An 18,747-nucleotide genomic window follows, 5' to 3' on the forward strand; every position below is an offset into this window, starting at 1 on the left:
TGCTGCACCAAGCCACAAACTTGTCTCAATAATAAGCGCATACAGCTTTTGTCGAGGGACACCTGGCTAATAAGATGACACCAACCACCTTCTGAGGAAGGTCAAAAGGTGTTCAGTTGTCGCTGCTCAATCTTCAAGCATGAAGGTACAGATTACTTACTTCTACATTTGGGCCTGTGCAGACAATGCTGCTGCAACAGCATATCCTTCTGTAGCAGCAGCCTGACTGGAGAACAAATGCTCAAACCCAGGAGTCTGCTATAAGCAACACGGGTACCTAAGCCAAAAGTAACTACTATCCCATCCAATGGGAATATAAATATAACCCAGGCAATGTTACATTACTATACATAAGATAATTTTATTCCTATGGTTAGTACATAACATTTAATTGTAAGGATGATATCCTTACAAGGGTGCATAAATATATGTGCAAGACATTCAGGCAAACTAACAGAGACAATATCATCAACCAAAATATTTATGGTTACGATTTCCTTAAGAACACTACTGCACCCAATATCCATTCTTTTTTTTATACACGAGGGCAAGAGTGTTTTCGTTGACGTTCGGATCTATATAGATAAAAGGATCATTATCAGGACAACAGGATACATGCCTGGTGCCGCATAACTAGCCCAAGGGAGAATTAGTTGCGCGGTAATCAACAACAAGAGTGAGCATCCAAATGTTCAATTAAGGGGGGCCCAAGTAATGGTCAATCTAGTCAGAGAGGATGATCACATATATGGATGACATAGGTGCTAAAGTGGCACCTGCACATGAAACCGGGTCGAGAATAGTTATCCAAGGGAATAATATCCATACTGCCTATAATCATCAATCTGCATAAAATATTATGCCACAGCGAGAACACCAAAAGTTCTTTGCAGGTCACACAATTCCGGATAGTCATCCACGGAACTATAGAAGAATACAGAAATATCTTTAAAAAATGAACAAGGGGACGAGGTAATGGCGGCCTAGTACGTTTCAACGCAACCAAGCTTAAGCGATAACCCCAATGCAGTACTGAAAACTCAGAAAACAAGCCTAGGAGTCCTGCAATACATACTCTGTGCCCAATCTTGAGACACTAGGATGGCATGGGCCCGGTCTGCACTGATCTTTGAGAACTCTTGCCAGGAGTTGTATGGGTAGAAACACATACAGGAGTCCCAAGTTCCATGTGTTGACATTGCGTGTTCAGTGGTGGCGAACAAATCAAGCCAATGTTCTCCCCATTTGCATAAGCAACCTTGCGCCACCTCTGGGTTCAGCTGCCATTCATGAGCCGCTTGGCTTAGATGGCAGAGTTCATCCTCAAAGAGCCTACCAAGTGGCTGACCTCTAGGAAAATTCCCTGGAGGTCCAGCCACTTCCAGGGGTGCAAGAACTCCTGGCACAGGGTTACGTGATCCCACCCTGTTTGCTGCAGTAAAACATGGCGGTGGTACTGTCCAAAAGCAGCTGTGCCAGCCTTCCCTTCACAGATGGCAGGAAGGCTTTCAACGTCAAGCAGATAGCCCTCACCTCCAGAAGGTTAATATGGTGCTGGGACTCTGCCGGAGACAAGAGATCTATGGTCTCCACCTCCCCAAAGTGGCTGCTGTAGTTGAGTAGCGTGGTCTCTACCTGCGTGCTCAGGGCTAGATGCCATACCTCCTTAGGAGTGGTGGTCTAGCTCGGCATTGGGAGCCACTGTGTGTCTTTCATGGGTCAGTGTATTCACAGTTCTTGGAGCAGTCTTCAACAGAGAGCTGGGTTTAAGTGCGGAGGCCAACCCCTGTAGTTGGTCCTAGTCTGATCCGCTGTGCAACTATGGCATGCTAGGTCTTTGGGCAAGGTCCAGTCCATCCTCCTAGTGGGCAATGAAGACGGCTTCCTAGTCTTCCTCAAAAATGTTTCAGGGGTCCCCCAAAAGGTCTTGCTGCATGATGCGCGTCTACCGATTTTCCCTTTGGTATTATAGGGTTTTCTTCTACCTTAACACTAGCCATGAGTGACAATTGGAGTTGTCGTGATTAAGTAACAGAACAAGATTTCAGACCTTGGAGTGGTCAGGCCATGGATATTTAGCAAGGCATTGAGGAAAGTAATGGAATGGTGTTTCTTCCATCACCAGTAGTTCATTCTTGTATGGGAACCAGTGTGTGGGAGAATCTTCAGCCCCCAAAAGGGGATAGGCCCAAATTTCCCTCGACAGTGACAGTGTACCGAGGACTTGATGCCCTTTCGCCAATAAGTTATGAGAAGTTAGCAACAAGTTATGAAGAACACTGAAAAGCCCTGACGGACATGTGAGGAAAACACAAACTCAGAGCCTACTCTGTACACAACTGATGCCCATGTGTAATTAATTACACCATGTGGAGAAGTCATAATGCATTATGGGACTCAAGTACATTCCTCAAAGAAAAGCAACTTGCAAATGTCAGACTACAACACTAGATGGCAGGAGAATGCTACGCACGAATAGGGTACAGCCACACAATATTATATATTATAATGGTATAGATATATATATTACACACACACATATCTATCTATCTATCTATCTATCTATCTATCTATCTATCTATCTATCTATCTATATATACCCACCTGTTTTAAAAAGCAAACACAAAGTCTAGTGTATTCCAATAGCGACTAATCACTGGACAGATGAAGATGCCGGACAACACAAATCCTAGTCACCTGAGTGCAGATGCACAAGATGACAGACTGACACAGAGCACCCACCACACAGATACACAGGGCACTCAAACGTTCCCGATACTGAGGGAGCTGCCAGCCTAGGCAAACAGAGCAGATTACACAAATAGCCACGGGATAATAAAAACAAATGCAAGGATCAACCAGATTACAAAGAGGTAGAATACGACCAAAGCATGATAGGCACTTTCAGATCTAACTGTTCAAGTAGATATTCACACACAGTGTTATCAGCCTGTGGGCTGGCCCATAGACCAGCACATTCATAATAGGCTTTTGATTACCTGAAATATCATCCATTTCTTTCTTTGCTCCTTCCTCTGTGACCATCTGAACTGCTGCAGTCAAAGCAGAATTCCACTCAATGCCCTCATCAAGGGTATCTTCAGAGACAGAAATCTGAGTGATGCTTCCTGAAAATGACACAGATGTTGAGATAAGGTGAGAACGCGTCTAAATGCTGTTTAGTGGGTAATTTGCCGATACTGGAACCCTCACCTTTAATATATATCACCCTAGCCACTTGACTCAATTGTGTGATTTTAAGCAAATGCATCTCTGTGTTCCTCCAACTAATCTAAAAAGGTTACACATACAACTGTACAGTGTTCTGTCTGGTATGGTCACAAGGAAATGTACCTTCATGACATCCCGGTTTCTATAATCTAGTATCAACTCGACTATACACAAAATACTGTTGTAAAAGCAACACCTATGTACGCAGTCTTCATGCTATAGTAAAAATGATCTGGGTTCAAGCAGCAGAAAAGCACTTCATATAGGTCTTTGCTTTATCAAATACTCCAAAATTCTCGAATTCTTGTTCCATAGAGGATAAACAATGATGCTTTCAGTTTGTCTGGGTAAAACTTGGCTTTAATGCAGCCTTCTGTCTCCCTACAAGCTCATTCTCATGATCACTTTACAACATCTATAAAGTTTTTGTTTTCAATATTTTACAGAAAGCTAACACCTAGGGTAGAGGGGTAGCATCCAATTGAGGCATCTTTGTGGACCAAACACATAAGTATGAAATGGGCTCAATGGTAGACATCACTTCCGTACGTTCTGGGCTTAACGCATTCTTAATACGTTATAAATAAGTAATAAGCATTGCATATTGCATAGCCAAAAAAATACTATCTGATTTAGAAGGACTTAGACAAGTTCATTCGTTTTTTTTCTTGCATTATTTTACAGTGGCTGGTTGATACGATTAACCAAGATGTTCAACCATTCTCCCTTCACTGAACTAGCACTCAAAAAATAATCTAAAACTGCATGTGGCAGTAGGATCTATATAGCAGATCAAGAATGGCTGTCAGGTGAGCCTAGTTATGGGGTGTATTTCTAAGGTTTTAGTGCACTGGATCTGGAACAGCCTATAAAAAAAACTCATTAACTCATATGAACTTTCAAAGGTACACAAGAAGGGCTGACAAAATAGAGTGTAAAACACATCTTAAAAATACAATCAACTTGCCCTTGTTGCAATCAATTAGTTCTAGGTTTCTGCTTTAATTGGCAGTTAAAGACCTGTACATCATAATATATTTCCCTTACATGTTATGTCTTGAGTAAAGGTAGTCAAAACATTCTGGCAAAAGGGGAATAGATAGAATCGGGAGATCATGCTCCACCAACCATTCTTTTGATTCTGCAGCATTCTGGCTTACAAATTCCACTTTTAACAGATGTGTGCTGTTTTGGCCAAGATGGCAAACAGAACTCAGCTAACTGATTGCAGAAACATTTAGGAAAGCTAGGTTTAGGAGAGTGGGGCAATCTGCTTCTGGGTGGATTTCAGACGTAGGCCATATCAACTGCTCAAAGATGTCACATGGTTCAGTTTTGCCCACCCATAGCGGTGAGGAAAAACACAGACCGCAGGCACATGCGCCAAAGGTCAGTGGAGGCACCCACATTACCTGAGAGGGCATTCAACACAGATCAACCAGAGTTAGCTGCTAAAGAAAGTCAGGGCATCTAAAGTGTCCTTCCCAGATAACTTCCAATCAAGTCACAAGGCTGATGCAGTCTTTCTGTGGAAGAATCCAAAGCTCTTTTACAATGTACACGTTACACATCATGGATGAGTACTCCCTTTTGTGGCAGTGTCCCTGACCACCAGAGGCAGTTTTTCCAAAAAAGGAAACCCCTTAAGCGATAGATAGGATAGATAGGATAGATAGGTCCCATTCCCCTTGAATTTTCTCTAGCTTTTAGGATTCACCTGGGCTCTGCTTCGGTCTGATGGCTTTTTAGCAACCTTGCTTGACTTGAAAAGGACTGCGAGACATACGCATAGAACTGAATAATTTTGTTTAGGAGAAATTAACACTTGTAACAGGAGTTTCCACGAGATCAGAATAAGGGCCAAAAATAAATAAATAAAACCTTGCCAATTTTTCTTCAAGCCCACTAGTAACTATTACATATGCTCATATTATTGCGAGATAAGTAGGACTTCACACACATATTAATTAGGCCAAAGGGAGAATTTTAATTCGGCGAGTGGAACAGTAGAATATTGGCGACTCTGCATTACTCTTGTAATGTGAGTTTTCTGTCAAAATCCGTCAATCTTCACGTGGTGGAATTTTTTCACAGTTTGGGTAATGCAATGACAAGGTAAACACTGCAAAGCTTCAGAATGCGAGTTGGCGCCCCCTAGTGTGATTTTGGAGAGATTTTACAAACACAGGTAGCTGCGGTCAGAGGGCTGCTTCCAGAGTAGATTTTGTACTAAGCGGAACCAAAATCAATTCGAGAGGTGCCAGTCTGGCGCTAATATCGGAGCGCAAGCAGCACGACGTGCATTTTTCACCCATTGTTGGAACTCTGCAGAATCTTGTGGAGTTATGTAATTTTGCGAGTTTCACGCAGCCCTAATATTAATTATTTGGCCTCTAAGCACCTACGGAGAGGCATGGACATTTTGTATCAATTGAAGGTGCCTGGCAAGTATTAGAACAAACTAGAGCGCCTGAATTGGTTGCTAATCATACCCCATGACCCTAGGCATAGAAAAGAAGAAAGTTGTGTAAAGGACACAATGTGAATGCAAAAATGAAAAAAAAAGAAAACACAGTTGAAACCCAGTAGAGAGGAATAGTTGTAACTTATAACAGGAAAGTCCACCTCCTTACCGTCTGATGAAGTTGGAGTCTGCAGAATGCTGCCAGGTGCCCCTGGCACTGGTGCTCTGGCGCTGCTGATCAGGAGATCAAACTTGGTGCTCCGACAGGTGTTAGTGCAAACCTTATCATGCTGGTAAAAGTCAATCTGGCCTGAATCCATCATCTTCCTGAGCAGAGGTATTTTTATAAAAACATATTTTTTAAGAGCAGTTCTTTGAATAGCCTTCCTAACTAACGACTGCATCTTTCAAATATTACAGAATTATGTTTTGCAGTACCCAAAACACATTTTATTTTATTTTTTAAATTAAATTCATCTTTTTCGCAATACAGTTTTCCAACACAGTATCGGGAATGAACACACAGAGGAACAACACAGAAGGAATAGCTAATCAGAAAAGCTTACGATGGAACTAAATAAAAAGAGTGATAACCTTGCAGATAACAGGTCTACGTGCCCCTTGGATCCCAATACCTTAATTCCCAGTATACACATTGTTCATTAGCATTGCATTTACTCTGGAGAGGGAACAAACTCGCATGTGGCAGCTTGTCTGATTTGTTTTTAACTAGCTCGTAGGTATTCTCTGAACACTTCAACCACAAACGGTTTGATTTGGTCTCCCCACTACAGATCTGTGAACCCTAAGCAGCTCACAATTCAATCAGCATTCAAAAAGAAAAATTGCCATGCTGCTCAGGTGTGACCTTCCAGTAGCATTTTAGCCATCTTTATCCAAAGCTGCATAAAAGTCCATTTAATTATTATTTCTATTTTTGTACTTCATCATTCAGCCATATGAGATGGCTCAGTAGACATATCCACCCACTGCAGTACATCTATGAAGACCCAAGTTTGAATCCTGGTGTGTCAATAAAATTAAAACAACTGAGTTGGATATCAGTTAACATCTATCTTTTAACACCAACATGTTCATGGGTGAAAATGAGCTTTTCAAATACATGTTATGTTTAGCACTTTCAGAAGTTTAATTTCATAAATCCTGGCATACACTTCACTCTCATTAGAGCTCTTACAAAAGTACAGCAAGTGCTGGCTAGTAACCTATAGTCTGCTGTTATACACTGAAGTAAAAACGTACATTTCAGTTTAACAGTCTATTAATAAGGGCCACACCCCCCATAGTTCTTCAAGACAGACAAGCCATTCTCTCCATATCCCCAATATATCAATATACCAATATGTGTAGCCCAGAGTGAGCTCTCTCCTTCCATTATGATTACTTCCAGTTATATAATTTACTATTTCTTCCACATCCTTCTGAAGCTCAAAATGGCTTCGCTAGGAGGATGACTCCTCGCTTACTGAGAGCACTATCAAATTGGAGGACAAGAAGTGGACCAAACCATACAGAAAGCATGGTAAAGTAACTTGTGCCAAGAGGTAATGCTTCACACATATTGCAAGGACACATTTTTGAAGAATATTGTATTAAATAGGAGAGCAGGGAGTGCAGAGCCAGGCATCTAATAGACTGCAAGCTACAATGAATGACTGACTAAATAAAGGCCAGCCCAATGACCAGTTCTAGCCAGATGTTGATGACATGTGTAGGAGAATGGGGGAAGGGGTACATTAATGTCTACTTCTGGTTAGATTGGATGCTATTAGGGTGTTCTTGCCTGAGGATGCACCAATACCATGACCAGCTCTCATCCAGTATTGGTTCCATGAAGGTATACATTACACATGCTTTCTTATATACACACAAACCTAGCTGGAGGTCAGTGGTGAACTATGGGTGGCAGTGGAATAAAACAGTCCAGCGATGAGTACTGTTAACACATTGTCTCTTGCATTAAATTCATCTGGGTTACAGAATAATTTCCCAAAATGAAACTAGAGCAAATCTCATCTATGAATCAGGAACAAAGGACACATTTATGTGTTCCTTCTTCAAATTCTTCACTCAAAGAAATATCAAAATGTTCTTTAAAGAAATATGTAAATGGTCCTCAAATCTACACCTCTAGTTAAGGCACAAAACACCATATGGCTGAAAGTCAATCTGCTGAAAGGCAGAGCAAGGATAACTTTGCTTGGGAAAGAAGACTAGCCCACACTGCCTTTCGGAGACAAAATTGATCTAATTTTCCTTGAATTTTCTCTAGCTTTTAAAGTGCACAAAGGTTCTGCCTTGGTCTGATTGGCCTTTTGGAATGGCAAAACATTAGTTCCAGAGTATGATGGCAAAGTAAAATACATTAGCAGCCATTTGCTACTGCAAAGAAGTTACAGAATGATGATCAAAGAAAACCATAAGCATTTTCTTGACCCAAAATGTTTAAAGTGCTTAGCCAGTAATGCGCTTAAATCAATTTGTTACTGGCATAGATGGGCAAGATGATGCTACTGAAAGGGAATGCAAATACTCTAACAATAGCCAGATCTTTCTGCGTCTCATTGGTCTCTTTATAACTTGCATCTCCCATGCAACTGGTGTGCCAATTGGGAGAAAAGATGTAGAAAAAACGTATTCTGTTCTTTGCTGCAGTTTTCTATAGCCGGCCCCTTGGGGAAGACAAATGTCGCACTAAACCCAAAATCCTGCCACCCAAAAGAATAATGGGATCTGAAAACCAGTCACAAGTCTTATTACTTAAAGTCTTAAGTCACAAGTTGCAATGATAACCGGGGTCTCTTGACCCTGGAAAGAGTTAGCAAGCTTTCAGCCAGAGTAACTTTCAAGCCTTTCAAACACTGTGGGATGCCGCTGAGAACGACCTTAAGTAGTCTTACACACAGAGGTTTTCTAGTTATCTGAAGCTGGTCTCAAGTCCAAAGTCGACTATTGCTGAATCACTGGCCTGCTTTTTGAAGCTAAAATCCTAGAAAATGTTGTAGATGAACAAATAAATTGATGAAAACAATCTCTTAAACAGTTACCAACCATGTTTTTGCTCAGGGCACAAAACTGAAACTGCTATACGATGCCCACCAAATGCCTGACGACAATAAAACATGCCTGCTAGTCCTGCTTGAAGGGTCGGTCCATTAAACATCATGAACTAATATTTAACACAAATCTCTTGCGGTGCGAGGGGGCAGTTCTTTGCTGGTTCATAGCGTATCTACATGGTTGATGCAAACAGATGAAGATAAATGACTCACACATGCCCTGTGAAAAAAAATCAGTTGCGGTCCCTCAAGTATCTATTCTAGTTGCCATCCTATTTAACTTCTATCTGGAAACTCCTGCCAGTTTTAAACTGTTCTGGTCTCTCATACCATCACAATACAGATTTACATAAGACTCAAAAGCAACACTTTTGCTGACCACAACAAAGACTACCTCTCGACAACAAAAGGCTGGATGTCCCGATGAGTTTTTTGAAACTGAATCAAATTAAAACTGAGTTTCTGCTTAGTTCAAACAAAACATCACAGAAAACAAAACAGGCATGCATATATCAAAGATGGAGGCCTCTCCCTACGGTATGTACAAAATACCAAAGACTGTAGGATTCATAACAAAAAGTAAACTTAAACTGGAAATCCATAAAAAAAATAATGATGAAAGGAACTCAACATCAGCTAAGACACATTAAGTCAATTAACAGAGTTACTTCCAAAGAAGACCTCAAACTGATTGAATAAGCATAGATATATATTCTCAAGCCCAAAGTATGGCATCTATATAATCACTGGCCTCCCCGCCATCTGGGCAGCCTCTCTGAAAGACGTCCTTCACGATGCTGCAAAACTAGTCACTGATGCAAGGAAGTCTGAAAATATTTATTAAACTTCAATGTATCCCATTTCAGGTATGCTGTGAATTCACGTCTGCCAGCATTATCTTCAAAACCTTTAAAGTGAAACATCCATCAATACATGAATACTAATACTATGAGGTAGACAAGGACGCCTCTGCAGCTCAAACTACTATGAGATGTACATTGTTTGCTGCATGAACACCTTTATAATACAATCATTCTCGGGTTCTGTCCCTCGGGTTTGGAATGGGATCCCATCAGGTAAAAACTGAACTTACCGCTGAAACTACAGAATGGTTCCTAATTGCCTCATGTCTCTCCAATGCACACAATTCACTACTCCACCTGCACTCCAAACTCTGTGAAATTTACTGCTGAACAGATAAATTTGGTTATGCCCATGCCCTGCCAAATTAGTTCACACTTCAACTTTCTCTTTGTAGAATCATTGCAATATGTCCAAACCGATACTTATAACTGATTTGTCTTGTAATTTTCCAGAATATCAAAATATCTTACACCTGCAGCTCCTTTACACCAGTTATATTTTATGCACCTTCAGTTGTTCCTGCGATGCCCTATACTTGAATGTAAAATTATACCTCTAGCTCACAAACTTGCCCGATTTATTTTATCTATATCCTTTAGCATCTATGCTACCGCTACATGTTGTGTACTCACAGTCATGCTCTTTGTAACACACTCCAACTCCCTTTCCAGATTTTGTCTGGACTATCAAAAATGTATTTTAAACAAAATCAATTTCACCTTTGGTACACAGGACCTGTAACTCTGTCTCATTTGAGTTGTCAACTGGAGAGATCAGTGAATTGGTACCCTAAAGTGGAGGCTTAAGCTATTAATGCTTTTTTTCTCGGACTGGTCTTGCTTCAAGAAGTACACCTTTTCCCCTCATTTCTATGTTCCAGGAGCTAATGGTGTTGGTTCATCGCTTTTAGTGCATCCTAGTGACAACTGATCCATTCTGGCTATCGCATGCCTAGTTGCCTTCTCACATGAAATATGTGATGCCTTCAGTTTGTATTTCAAGCAATGCTGCAGGGAATATCAAACAACGCATTCCACCAAGAATCAACTTCTGACAACAATATTATCCAAAGAATAAAGGGGGGCTTAAGTTTGAAGGTCAGAAGAGTTAATCTGCATAAAGTTGTGTCCATTGGAAGAGATGGTGTTCCCAAAGGTTACTCTCAGCCCTAGCTCATTAGCTTTCGGTTAGAATGATGGCTTTTGCTGAATTTCTAGTGACGTTTACAGGTAAACAGTAGCCTTCAAATACCTAGAGACTAACTCTCTCCAAAGGCAAGTATACCCTCATTCACACACTGGCAAGTATTGTATTGATACAGAACACCAATTCCCCCACCCACATCCAACATCCCAACTCCCACCAAACCCACTTCCTCTCTGCACGCAACACCCCTCTGTAACATGTCAGCTCAGCATTTTGACTCCAGTCTATATAGTCTGGCTAAATGGCGGGAGGAGGAGGATGCTCTTGCACCCATGCCACTGTCCGTCAATATAACTATGTAACTAACCTGCTTAATTTAATTTCATCAAAAGGGTTTCCGTCATTGAGGTGCACTCTGACAAATGTGTTCCTCTCTCTAAGGGATCATCTTTGACATTAATGGAAGGAATAAGATTTCTTCCAAGTCTGTCCTGTACATACATTTCACTAGTGAGCAGGTGGTAAGTTTAATAAACACCTGACATAGTACGAGGAGTCTTTCCTCCAAGGTCCACATCTTCTAAGCAGATAAAGTTTTAGCCGCATTCTCAGCCAAAAACTTGGCTCGATGGGTCTACTGGGTACTGTGTGACGAAGCATGTGGATTTGGACTGTTCAAGAAGCACAGCTCATGGAGCCTGCCTTGCAACTGACCCTAAAGCCACCCTTTAGAGTAGAACGCGTTTCAAGATAGAGGGCTGAAGACTGGTCGAACGACTCGACCCTCGGTAATTGACAGGGCACAGCAAGGAAGAAAAATAAGCTGGTGGCCTGCAAAAAAAATACCCTGAAAGAACCATGAAAAGTAGATTTTGAGCTTGAGAAATTTATCAGAAGATGGGTCAATGATTTAAATCCTTGCTTCCAAACATCAGTAACATAGATTCCTTCTGCTCAAATTCCAATAAGTTCAATTTAGTCTTTCATCATTCTAAGGTCAGTAAATTGATCAGCTTTACAATGGATAATATAAACACCTCTTATTTAAAGCACATGGAACCTGCAAACGTGCACTATGAAGGGCAACGCTAACTGTGTAGCATAGCAGAGTGGGAATCTGTCAACTTTCAGCAGACTTCACCAGAAGCCATTTTACTCAGTGGAAACCACACTAGAGAAGACAGAAAATGTATGAAACTCAGCACGCTTGAAATGCAGAAAATGTACGAAACGTGCTGGATATGTTATTTACTAATAACAATAGTTTTACAGTTTGAGGCTATTTTCGGTGCTCCTATTGTGCATCAGCCTACCATCAAGTGGCTGGGCTTGGAGAGGCAACTTGTTTACAAGGAGTTTTTGGAGTGGCTGAGCTAGCCTTTAGCAGAAAAATCACAACTCATGACAATCTCCTTCCACAACTAGAACACCCCACCCCCTTTTTGTGACAGTTAAATCTTAGTAGAGGAACGAAGCAGCAGTAGCCAGGCTCGTGACTGACTATCTTTCAGATCTCTCTTAAGTCACATTTCAGACCATCTCAAAATCACTGGCACATATGAGAATCCTAGCTTTTGTCTAGTACACAGCTAGTCTGTGTGTGCTGCCTAAAGAAAGCCGTGCTCCCAGACTGAATAGACATTCTTGTTCCTGAAGAGAGTGGCCTGTACTCATGGATCTTTAACGTGAAAGGACTGCTTCTTGTATAATCGTCTAACAGGGGTTTAAGGATAATAACTTAACTTTAAGTTGATGCTGGAGTCTATACTTTCAATAATCGGAACAGTAATAGCGCCTCACACCTGGCTAATGAGAGCAGTGTAATAAGAAAGTGTAAAGTATCAAAGCATATTTGAACCACAATATATTTGAAAGGAGTAATAAATGCGTCAATGGTTATCACATTAAGCACCCTCAAAATGAGGGCACGACTCCCTTAGCACTGGGCCAGCATGGTTATTACTCCCCCACAACCTCTTTTACCATGACATGGCCCATACTAGTTTGTTAGTGCCTCAGCATCCCGCATAATATAGCATGTCCCTTTGAGGGATCTTTCAAACCCCTGCATCTACCCCCACCACCTTAGCACGTTCATTCTCAGTGAATGGGTGTGGATTCCGAGAGTGTCTCTTGCCTTACTACCTCCATGCTGGAGCTTGGTCCCACAGCATGGTGGGCTGATCCTGCCCCAACACATGCATCACTTAGGATAGATACTCAAACAATCTAATTCCTGTCCTAGCTTACCAAAACCCTGGCAAGGTCCCTCACAGGACAATTAGTCACAATCAAGCAACCTATACCTTGGAATGGTTCCTCCCAGATATGACTTCCAGATCAGCACCCCCATACCTTAGCATTGTCCCGCCCAGGCGGATTGCTCTCTTCCAGTCTTTCAAAGTGGATTTTCCAGCGAGGTTCACAAATTGCTTAGGGCTGATCATCTGGTCATTGAACTAAATAAGGAAGAGTCAGGAAGATGAGAGAAGGAGATAGGACAATTAAGTGTGGCATAAAGAAAAGTGTAGAGAGCTAGCCTTGTTTACATTATTCACACAAGCTCCTTGTTTCACCCTTCTCCTTTGTACAGACATTTAGCCATGTCTACAGCACTATATCACACATTGTAAGTGATGCCTGTTTCTATTCTGACTGGAAGACATGCATGGATCCATCATTCACTGAGTTAACGGTCAGAATGCTTCACAAATTCAGCTAGAAATACCCATATATCTGAAACGAACAGCCATGCTAGGCATGTTTATCATTTTGAACTTTTTACATTTTATTTCAAAAGGAAAAGGTGCTGATGTGACGTTTTGTGTAATATTATCATCATTTTCAGTTTGTGAATAGGTTCACCCTCCACTAACCATTTTCATTGTTTGGGTGCACAGCCGCTATGTGCATTTGTGTATTCTTGCTTGCTGCTGCTGGTATGCTCGCATTTTAACCACCCTTGCACACCAATAATAGATATTTAGGGAATATGTCACAGCTAAACCCAACATGCTCAAGCAAGTATTCCAGGAGGCAAGTCCTCACATTGCAGATTTTTATTTGCCATGCCGGAAAAAATTTGTACAATATTTTCATCGTCATGAAATACTGAATTGACAATGATTTGTTGTTTATTTTAAGCTAGGTTATGGTTAATTATTTAAAAACTAGACGTTTAAAAGTCACAAATATCACTGTACAAGTCAAACCATATACAGAACTATAGCTACATCGCGTTCTTACGCATGGACAGCATGTCATAATTGCACCCTTCACACAGACAGCAGTAGCAACAGCCTGGATAGTGGTACCAGTAATAAAGATTTAGTGGCGGAAGAGTCACAATAGCTACAGTATGTGCAAGTATTAATGACTAGAGTGAACCACTCATGATTGACAGTGAAGAGTGCTCAGACATCCGGACGCGAAATGATAGGTTAAAAGATCATACTAAAGTAAGAGAATAATGGTGGCTCGGGTGTAAGTGCATCATCCAAGGTGGGGAGTAAGGGATTGAGTGAGTCATAAAAAAATGTTTGTTTAAACCTTAGACTAATAAGCAAGTACAGGCATCACAATATATATATATATATATATATATATATATATATATATATATATATATATATACATACACACACATATATATACACATACATACATACACACACACACACACACACACACACACACACACGGTTACACTGAAGATATAGCACTATGAATCAAATATTTACCACATACTTCTTCCCATTAATAGTCATTAAAAGCCTTTCCACAGCACAGGTTACACCCAAAAAATGCAACCTAAATAGTAATTTTCTTCTCTCCTTATGATTTTATATTTCAATAAAATCGGTTTTAAAATTCTTAACCTTAACTGTTTTAATAATCAGAAATAACATCACATGCATTTTATTACAAATGGAAATTCTTACAAATTACATTTTCCTCCATTTTCTCAAATCTGAATTACCAGGTCTTGATGCACAAAGAAAGGAGTAAAACCTATCTTAAATGTCAAAACAGCTAGGGGGGAAGTCAAATGATTCTTCAAAAGTTCTCCTACGCAGGCTATTGACATTTTAGTATCAGAGTACTTTAAATTACTAGGTAGTTACAGTTAGAACCCAGTTTCTATAGAAAAAGCATTTACTTTGCAATATCTATGGTGCCAGTTGACAAATCTCCACAAAAATTTACATAAAGTTTGCCGCTCACGTGAGCTGCTTTCTGGAAGGTTTTGGGGTGATCTGTTAAGCGAGGGCAGAGGAAAAAGAGGAAAGGGGGGGGGGGCTAAAACGCTTATTCATTCATTTTTCCATAGGGATTTTAAACAGCATAGAACCACTGGACGGAATTACACCAAATTTGGCAGAAAGATAGCTCTTGGTGCAGAAAGCGACCTTTTTGGTATCTGGTTTAAATCCATTCAGTAGTTTTTCAGTAATGAAAGAAAAATGAAAAATTGTATAAATAGGGGTGCAAAAGCTTTGTGAATCCCCTTTTCTTGTGCTGAGATCTAATTGGCTGGCAACACTTCAAGTAGTAAGTTTTGGCAGCCATCTTGGGACTCTGCTTCCAGCGAGTCCCAGAAAAAAAAAAGTTAAAAAAAACTATTATAATAAGAGAAGGGGCCAGGGTAGAGTCACCCTGAACCCTTAGCTCTGATGATGATGCCCAGAGCTTTTTAAAAAAAAAAAAAAAAAAAGCATTTTCCATTTTGAATTTTCACTGCGAGTCACGGCGGATCAGCAGATCCAGCGAAAAAGTTAAAACCACACGTGCAGGGCCCTGTGCTGGTTTTATAAACAGCTAGGGGCATTCAAATTTTAATGGGGAGGGGCGGCAGACCCCTGCTGCCCCTGGGACCACCACCTCCCCAGGGCTTTCACTAAATATAACGGGCAGCCTGACCCCCCTTTTGTTTACTGGTGTTTTGACTGTTAAACGTTCCTAGGGATGGAACATTCACATTTCTTTCCAATCACATGCGTGGGTTGACTGTCATACATATGTCTGGAAGCATCACAGTATGGAGTCACCTGTGGCCTAAAGGTTACAGTCACAGATCCTCGCACTAAAAGTTGAGGGCTCTACTTCTGGTGTGTCTGGTCATTTTCCTTCTTTAATTTCATTTAAACTTCAAATGTTTACGGTTCATTCTGAAAGGCGATCTCGCTCTTACTAACTGACAAAAACATTTTTCTTTTCAATTTGTCCAGAAATATCCCATTCCAACTATATAATTCCTCATAGCCTAAAACGCTCCCTCTCTCAGGGTTGGGTGGCCCTGCGGCCCAAGATCAATGGGGGGTGTAAGGTGCTGTAGACCCCACACTTTGACAAGCACTCTTGCTAAGATCCGGACCAGCCATTGGTTGTCTATTCCTTGAGAGTTTTTACTCAGGGTTCTGTATAGTTGCACAGTGTCATTGTGGATGGACTGCTTCTATAAGAATCTATTTAGATGGAATACCATGACTACTTGCTGCTTGGGGATGTTAAATACTCATATATATATATATGGGAAATGTCACTTACCCAGTGTACATCTGTTCGTGGCATTAGTCGCTGCAGATTCACATGCTGTGCACAGTCCGCCGTCTGGTGTTGGGCTCGGAGTGTTACCAGTTGTTTTTCTTCGAAGAAGTCTTTTTCGAGTCACGAGACCGAGGGACTCCTCCCATTTCGACTCCATTGCGCATGGGCGTCGACTCCATCTTAGATTGTTTTCCCCACAGAGGGTGAGGTAGGAGTTGTGTATGCTAGTAATAGTGCCCATGCAATGGAGTGAATACGTATGTACATAATGAAGCTTAAAGTAATATATTTACAAATGTACAAATGTTGAAGATCTACTTCGAAACGGCTACAGGCTGCCGGGGAGGTGGGTGGGCGCATGTGAATCTGCAGCGACTAATGCCACGAACAGATGTACACTGGGTAAGTGACATTTTCCGTTCGATGGCATGTGTAGCTGCAGATAAAAATGCTGTGCATAGACTAGTAAGCAGTTATCTCCCCAAAAGCGGTGGTTCAGCCTGTAGGAGTTGAAGTAGTTTGAAATAATGTTCTTAGTACAGCTTGACCTACTGTGGCCTGTTGTGCAGTTAACACATCCACACAGTAGTGCTTGGTAAATGTATGAGGCGTAGACCATGTTGCTGCCTTACATATTTCGTTCATTGGAATATTTCCTAGAAAGGCCATGGTAGCACCTTTCTTTCTGGTTGAGTGTGCCTTTGGTGTAATAGGCAGCTCTCTCTTTGCTTTAATATAGCAGGTTTGAATGCATTTAACTATCCATCTAGCAATGCCTTGTTTAGAAATTGGATTTCCTGTATGAGGTTTTTGAAAAGCAATAAATAGTTGTTTTGTTTTCCGAATTAGTTTTGTTCTGTCAATGTAGTACATTAGCGCTCTTTTGAGGTCTAATGTATGTAGTGCTCTTTCAGCTACAGAATCTGGCTGTGGGAAGAACACTGGTAATTCTACCGTTTGATTCAAATGGAACAGTGAAATTACCTTTGGTAAAAATTTTGGATTTGTTCGTAGGACTATTTTATTTTTGTGTATTTGAATAAATGGTTCTTGTATGGTAAAAGCTTGAATTTCACTCACTCTTCTTAGAGATGTGATGGCAATTAAAAAGGCAACTTTCCAGGTTAAGTATTGCATTTCACAAGAATGCATGGGTTCAAATGGTGGACCCATGAGTCGTGTTAAGACAATGTTGAGGTTCCATGAAGGAACAGGTGGTGTTCTTGGTGGTATGATTCTCTTTAGGCCTTCCATAAAAGCTTTTATGACTGGTATTCTAAATAATGAAGTTGAATGAGTAATTTGCAGGTAAGCTGATATTGCAGTAAGATGTATCCTTATGGAAGAGAAGGCTAGATTTGACTTTTGTAAATGTAGTAAATATCCTACTATATCTTTTGGAGATGCGTGTAACGGCTGGATTTGATTACTATGGCAGTAATATACAAATCTTTTCCACTTATTTGCATAGCAGTGTCTAGTGGTAGGTTTCCTAGCTTGTCTTATGACCTCCATACATTCTTGTGTGAGGTGTAAGTGTCCGAATTCTAGGATTTCAGGAGCCAAATTGCTAGATTCAGAGATGCTGGATTTGGATGTCTGATCTGTTGTTTGTGTTGTGTTAACAGATCTGGTCTGTTGGGTAGTTTGACATGAGGTACTACTGAAAGGTCTAGTAGTGTTGTGTACCAGGGTTGTCTCGCCCATGTTGGTGCTATTAGTATGAGTTTGAGTTTGTTTTGACTCAACCTGTTCACTAGATATGGAAGGAGCGGGAGAGGGGGAAAAGCGTACGCAAATATCCCTGACCAGTTCATCCATAGAGCATTGCCTTCGGATTGGTCTTGTGGGTACCTGGATGCGAAGTTTTGGCATTTTGAGTTTTCCTTTGTTGCAAATAGATCGATTTGTGGTGTTCCCCAAATTTGGAAGTAAGTGTTCAGTATTTGGGGGTGAATCTCCCATTCGTGGATTTGTTGGTGATCCCGAGAGAGATTGTCTGCTAACTGATTCTGAATTCCTGGAATAAATTGTGCTATTAGGCGAATGTGGTTGTGAATCGCCCAATGCCATATTTTCTGTGTCAGGAGACACAACTGTGTCGAGTGTGTCCCTCCCTGTTTGTTTAGGTAATACATTGTTGTCATGTTGTCTGTTTTGACAAGAATGTATTTGTGGGTTATTATGGGTTGAAATGCTTTCAGCGCTAGAAATACCGCTAACAGTTCTAAGTGATTTATGTGAAACTGCCTTTGCTGTATGTCCCATTGTCCTTGGATGCTGTGTTGATTGAGGTGTGCTCCCCACCCTGTCATGGAAGCATCTGTTGTTATCACGTATTGTGGCACTGGGTCTTGGAAAGGCCGCCCTTGGTTTAAATTTATACTGTTCCACCATAGAAGCGAGATGTATGTT

At 40.9% G+C, this 18,747-nt stretch overlaps 1 protein-coding gene across 4 annotated transcripts in view; it reads right to left on the minus strand.

Moving 5' to 3' along the window:
• The window catches only part of GMEB1 (glucocorticoid modulatory element binding protein 1), a 177,903-nt gene that overhangs the window by 48,069 nt on the left and 111,087 nt on the right, over nucleotides 1-18,747 (minus strand). For all 4 annotated transcript variants that reach the window (XM_069224133.1, XM_069224132.1, XM_069224134.1 and 1 more), the window contains 3 exons: nucleotides 13,141-13,244; nucleotides 5,865-6,022; nucleotides 3,000-3,128 (listed from right to left, as the gene is read on the minus strand). In XM_069224133.1, the coding sequence (XP_069080234.1) occupies nucleotides 3,000-3,128; nucleotides 5,865-6,022; nucleotides 13,141-13,244 (391 nt within the window). The remainder of the gene's footprint in view (nucleotides 1-2,999; nucleotides 3,129-5,864; nucleotides 6,023-13,140; nucleotides 13,245-18,747) is intronic.

This window comes from Pleurodeles waltl, chromosome 3_1, assembly GCF_031143425.1.
Source record: "Pleurodeles waltl isolate 20211129_DDA chromosome 3_1, aPleWal1.hap1.20221129, whole genome shotgun sequence".
In the NCBI taxonomy this organism is placed as follows: domain Eukaryota; kingdom Metazoa; phylum Chordata; class Amphibia; order Caudata; family Salamandridae; genus Pleurodeles; species Pleurodeles waltl.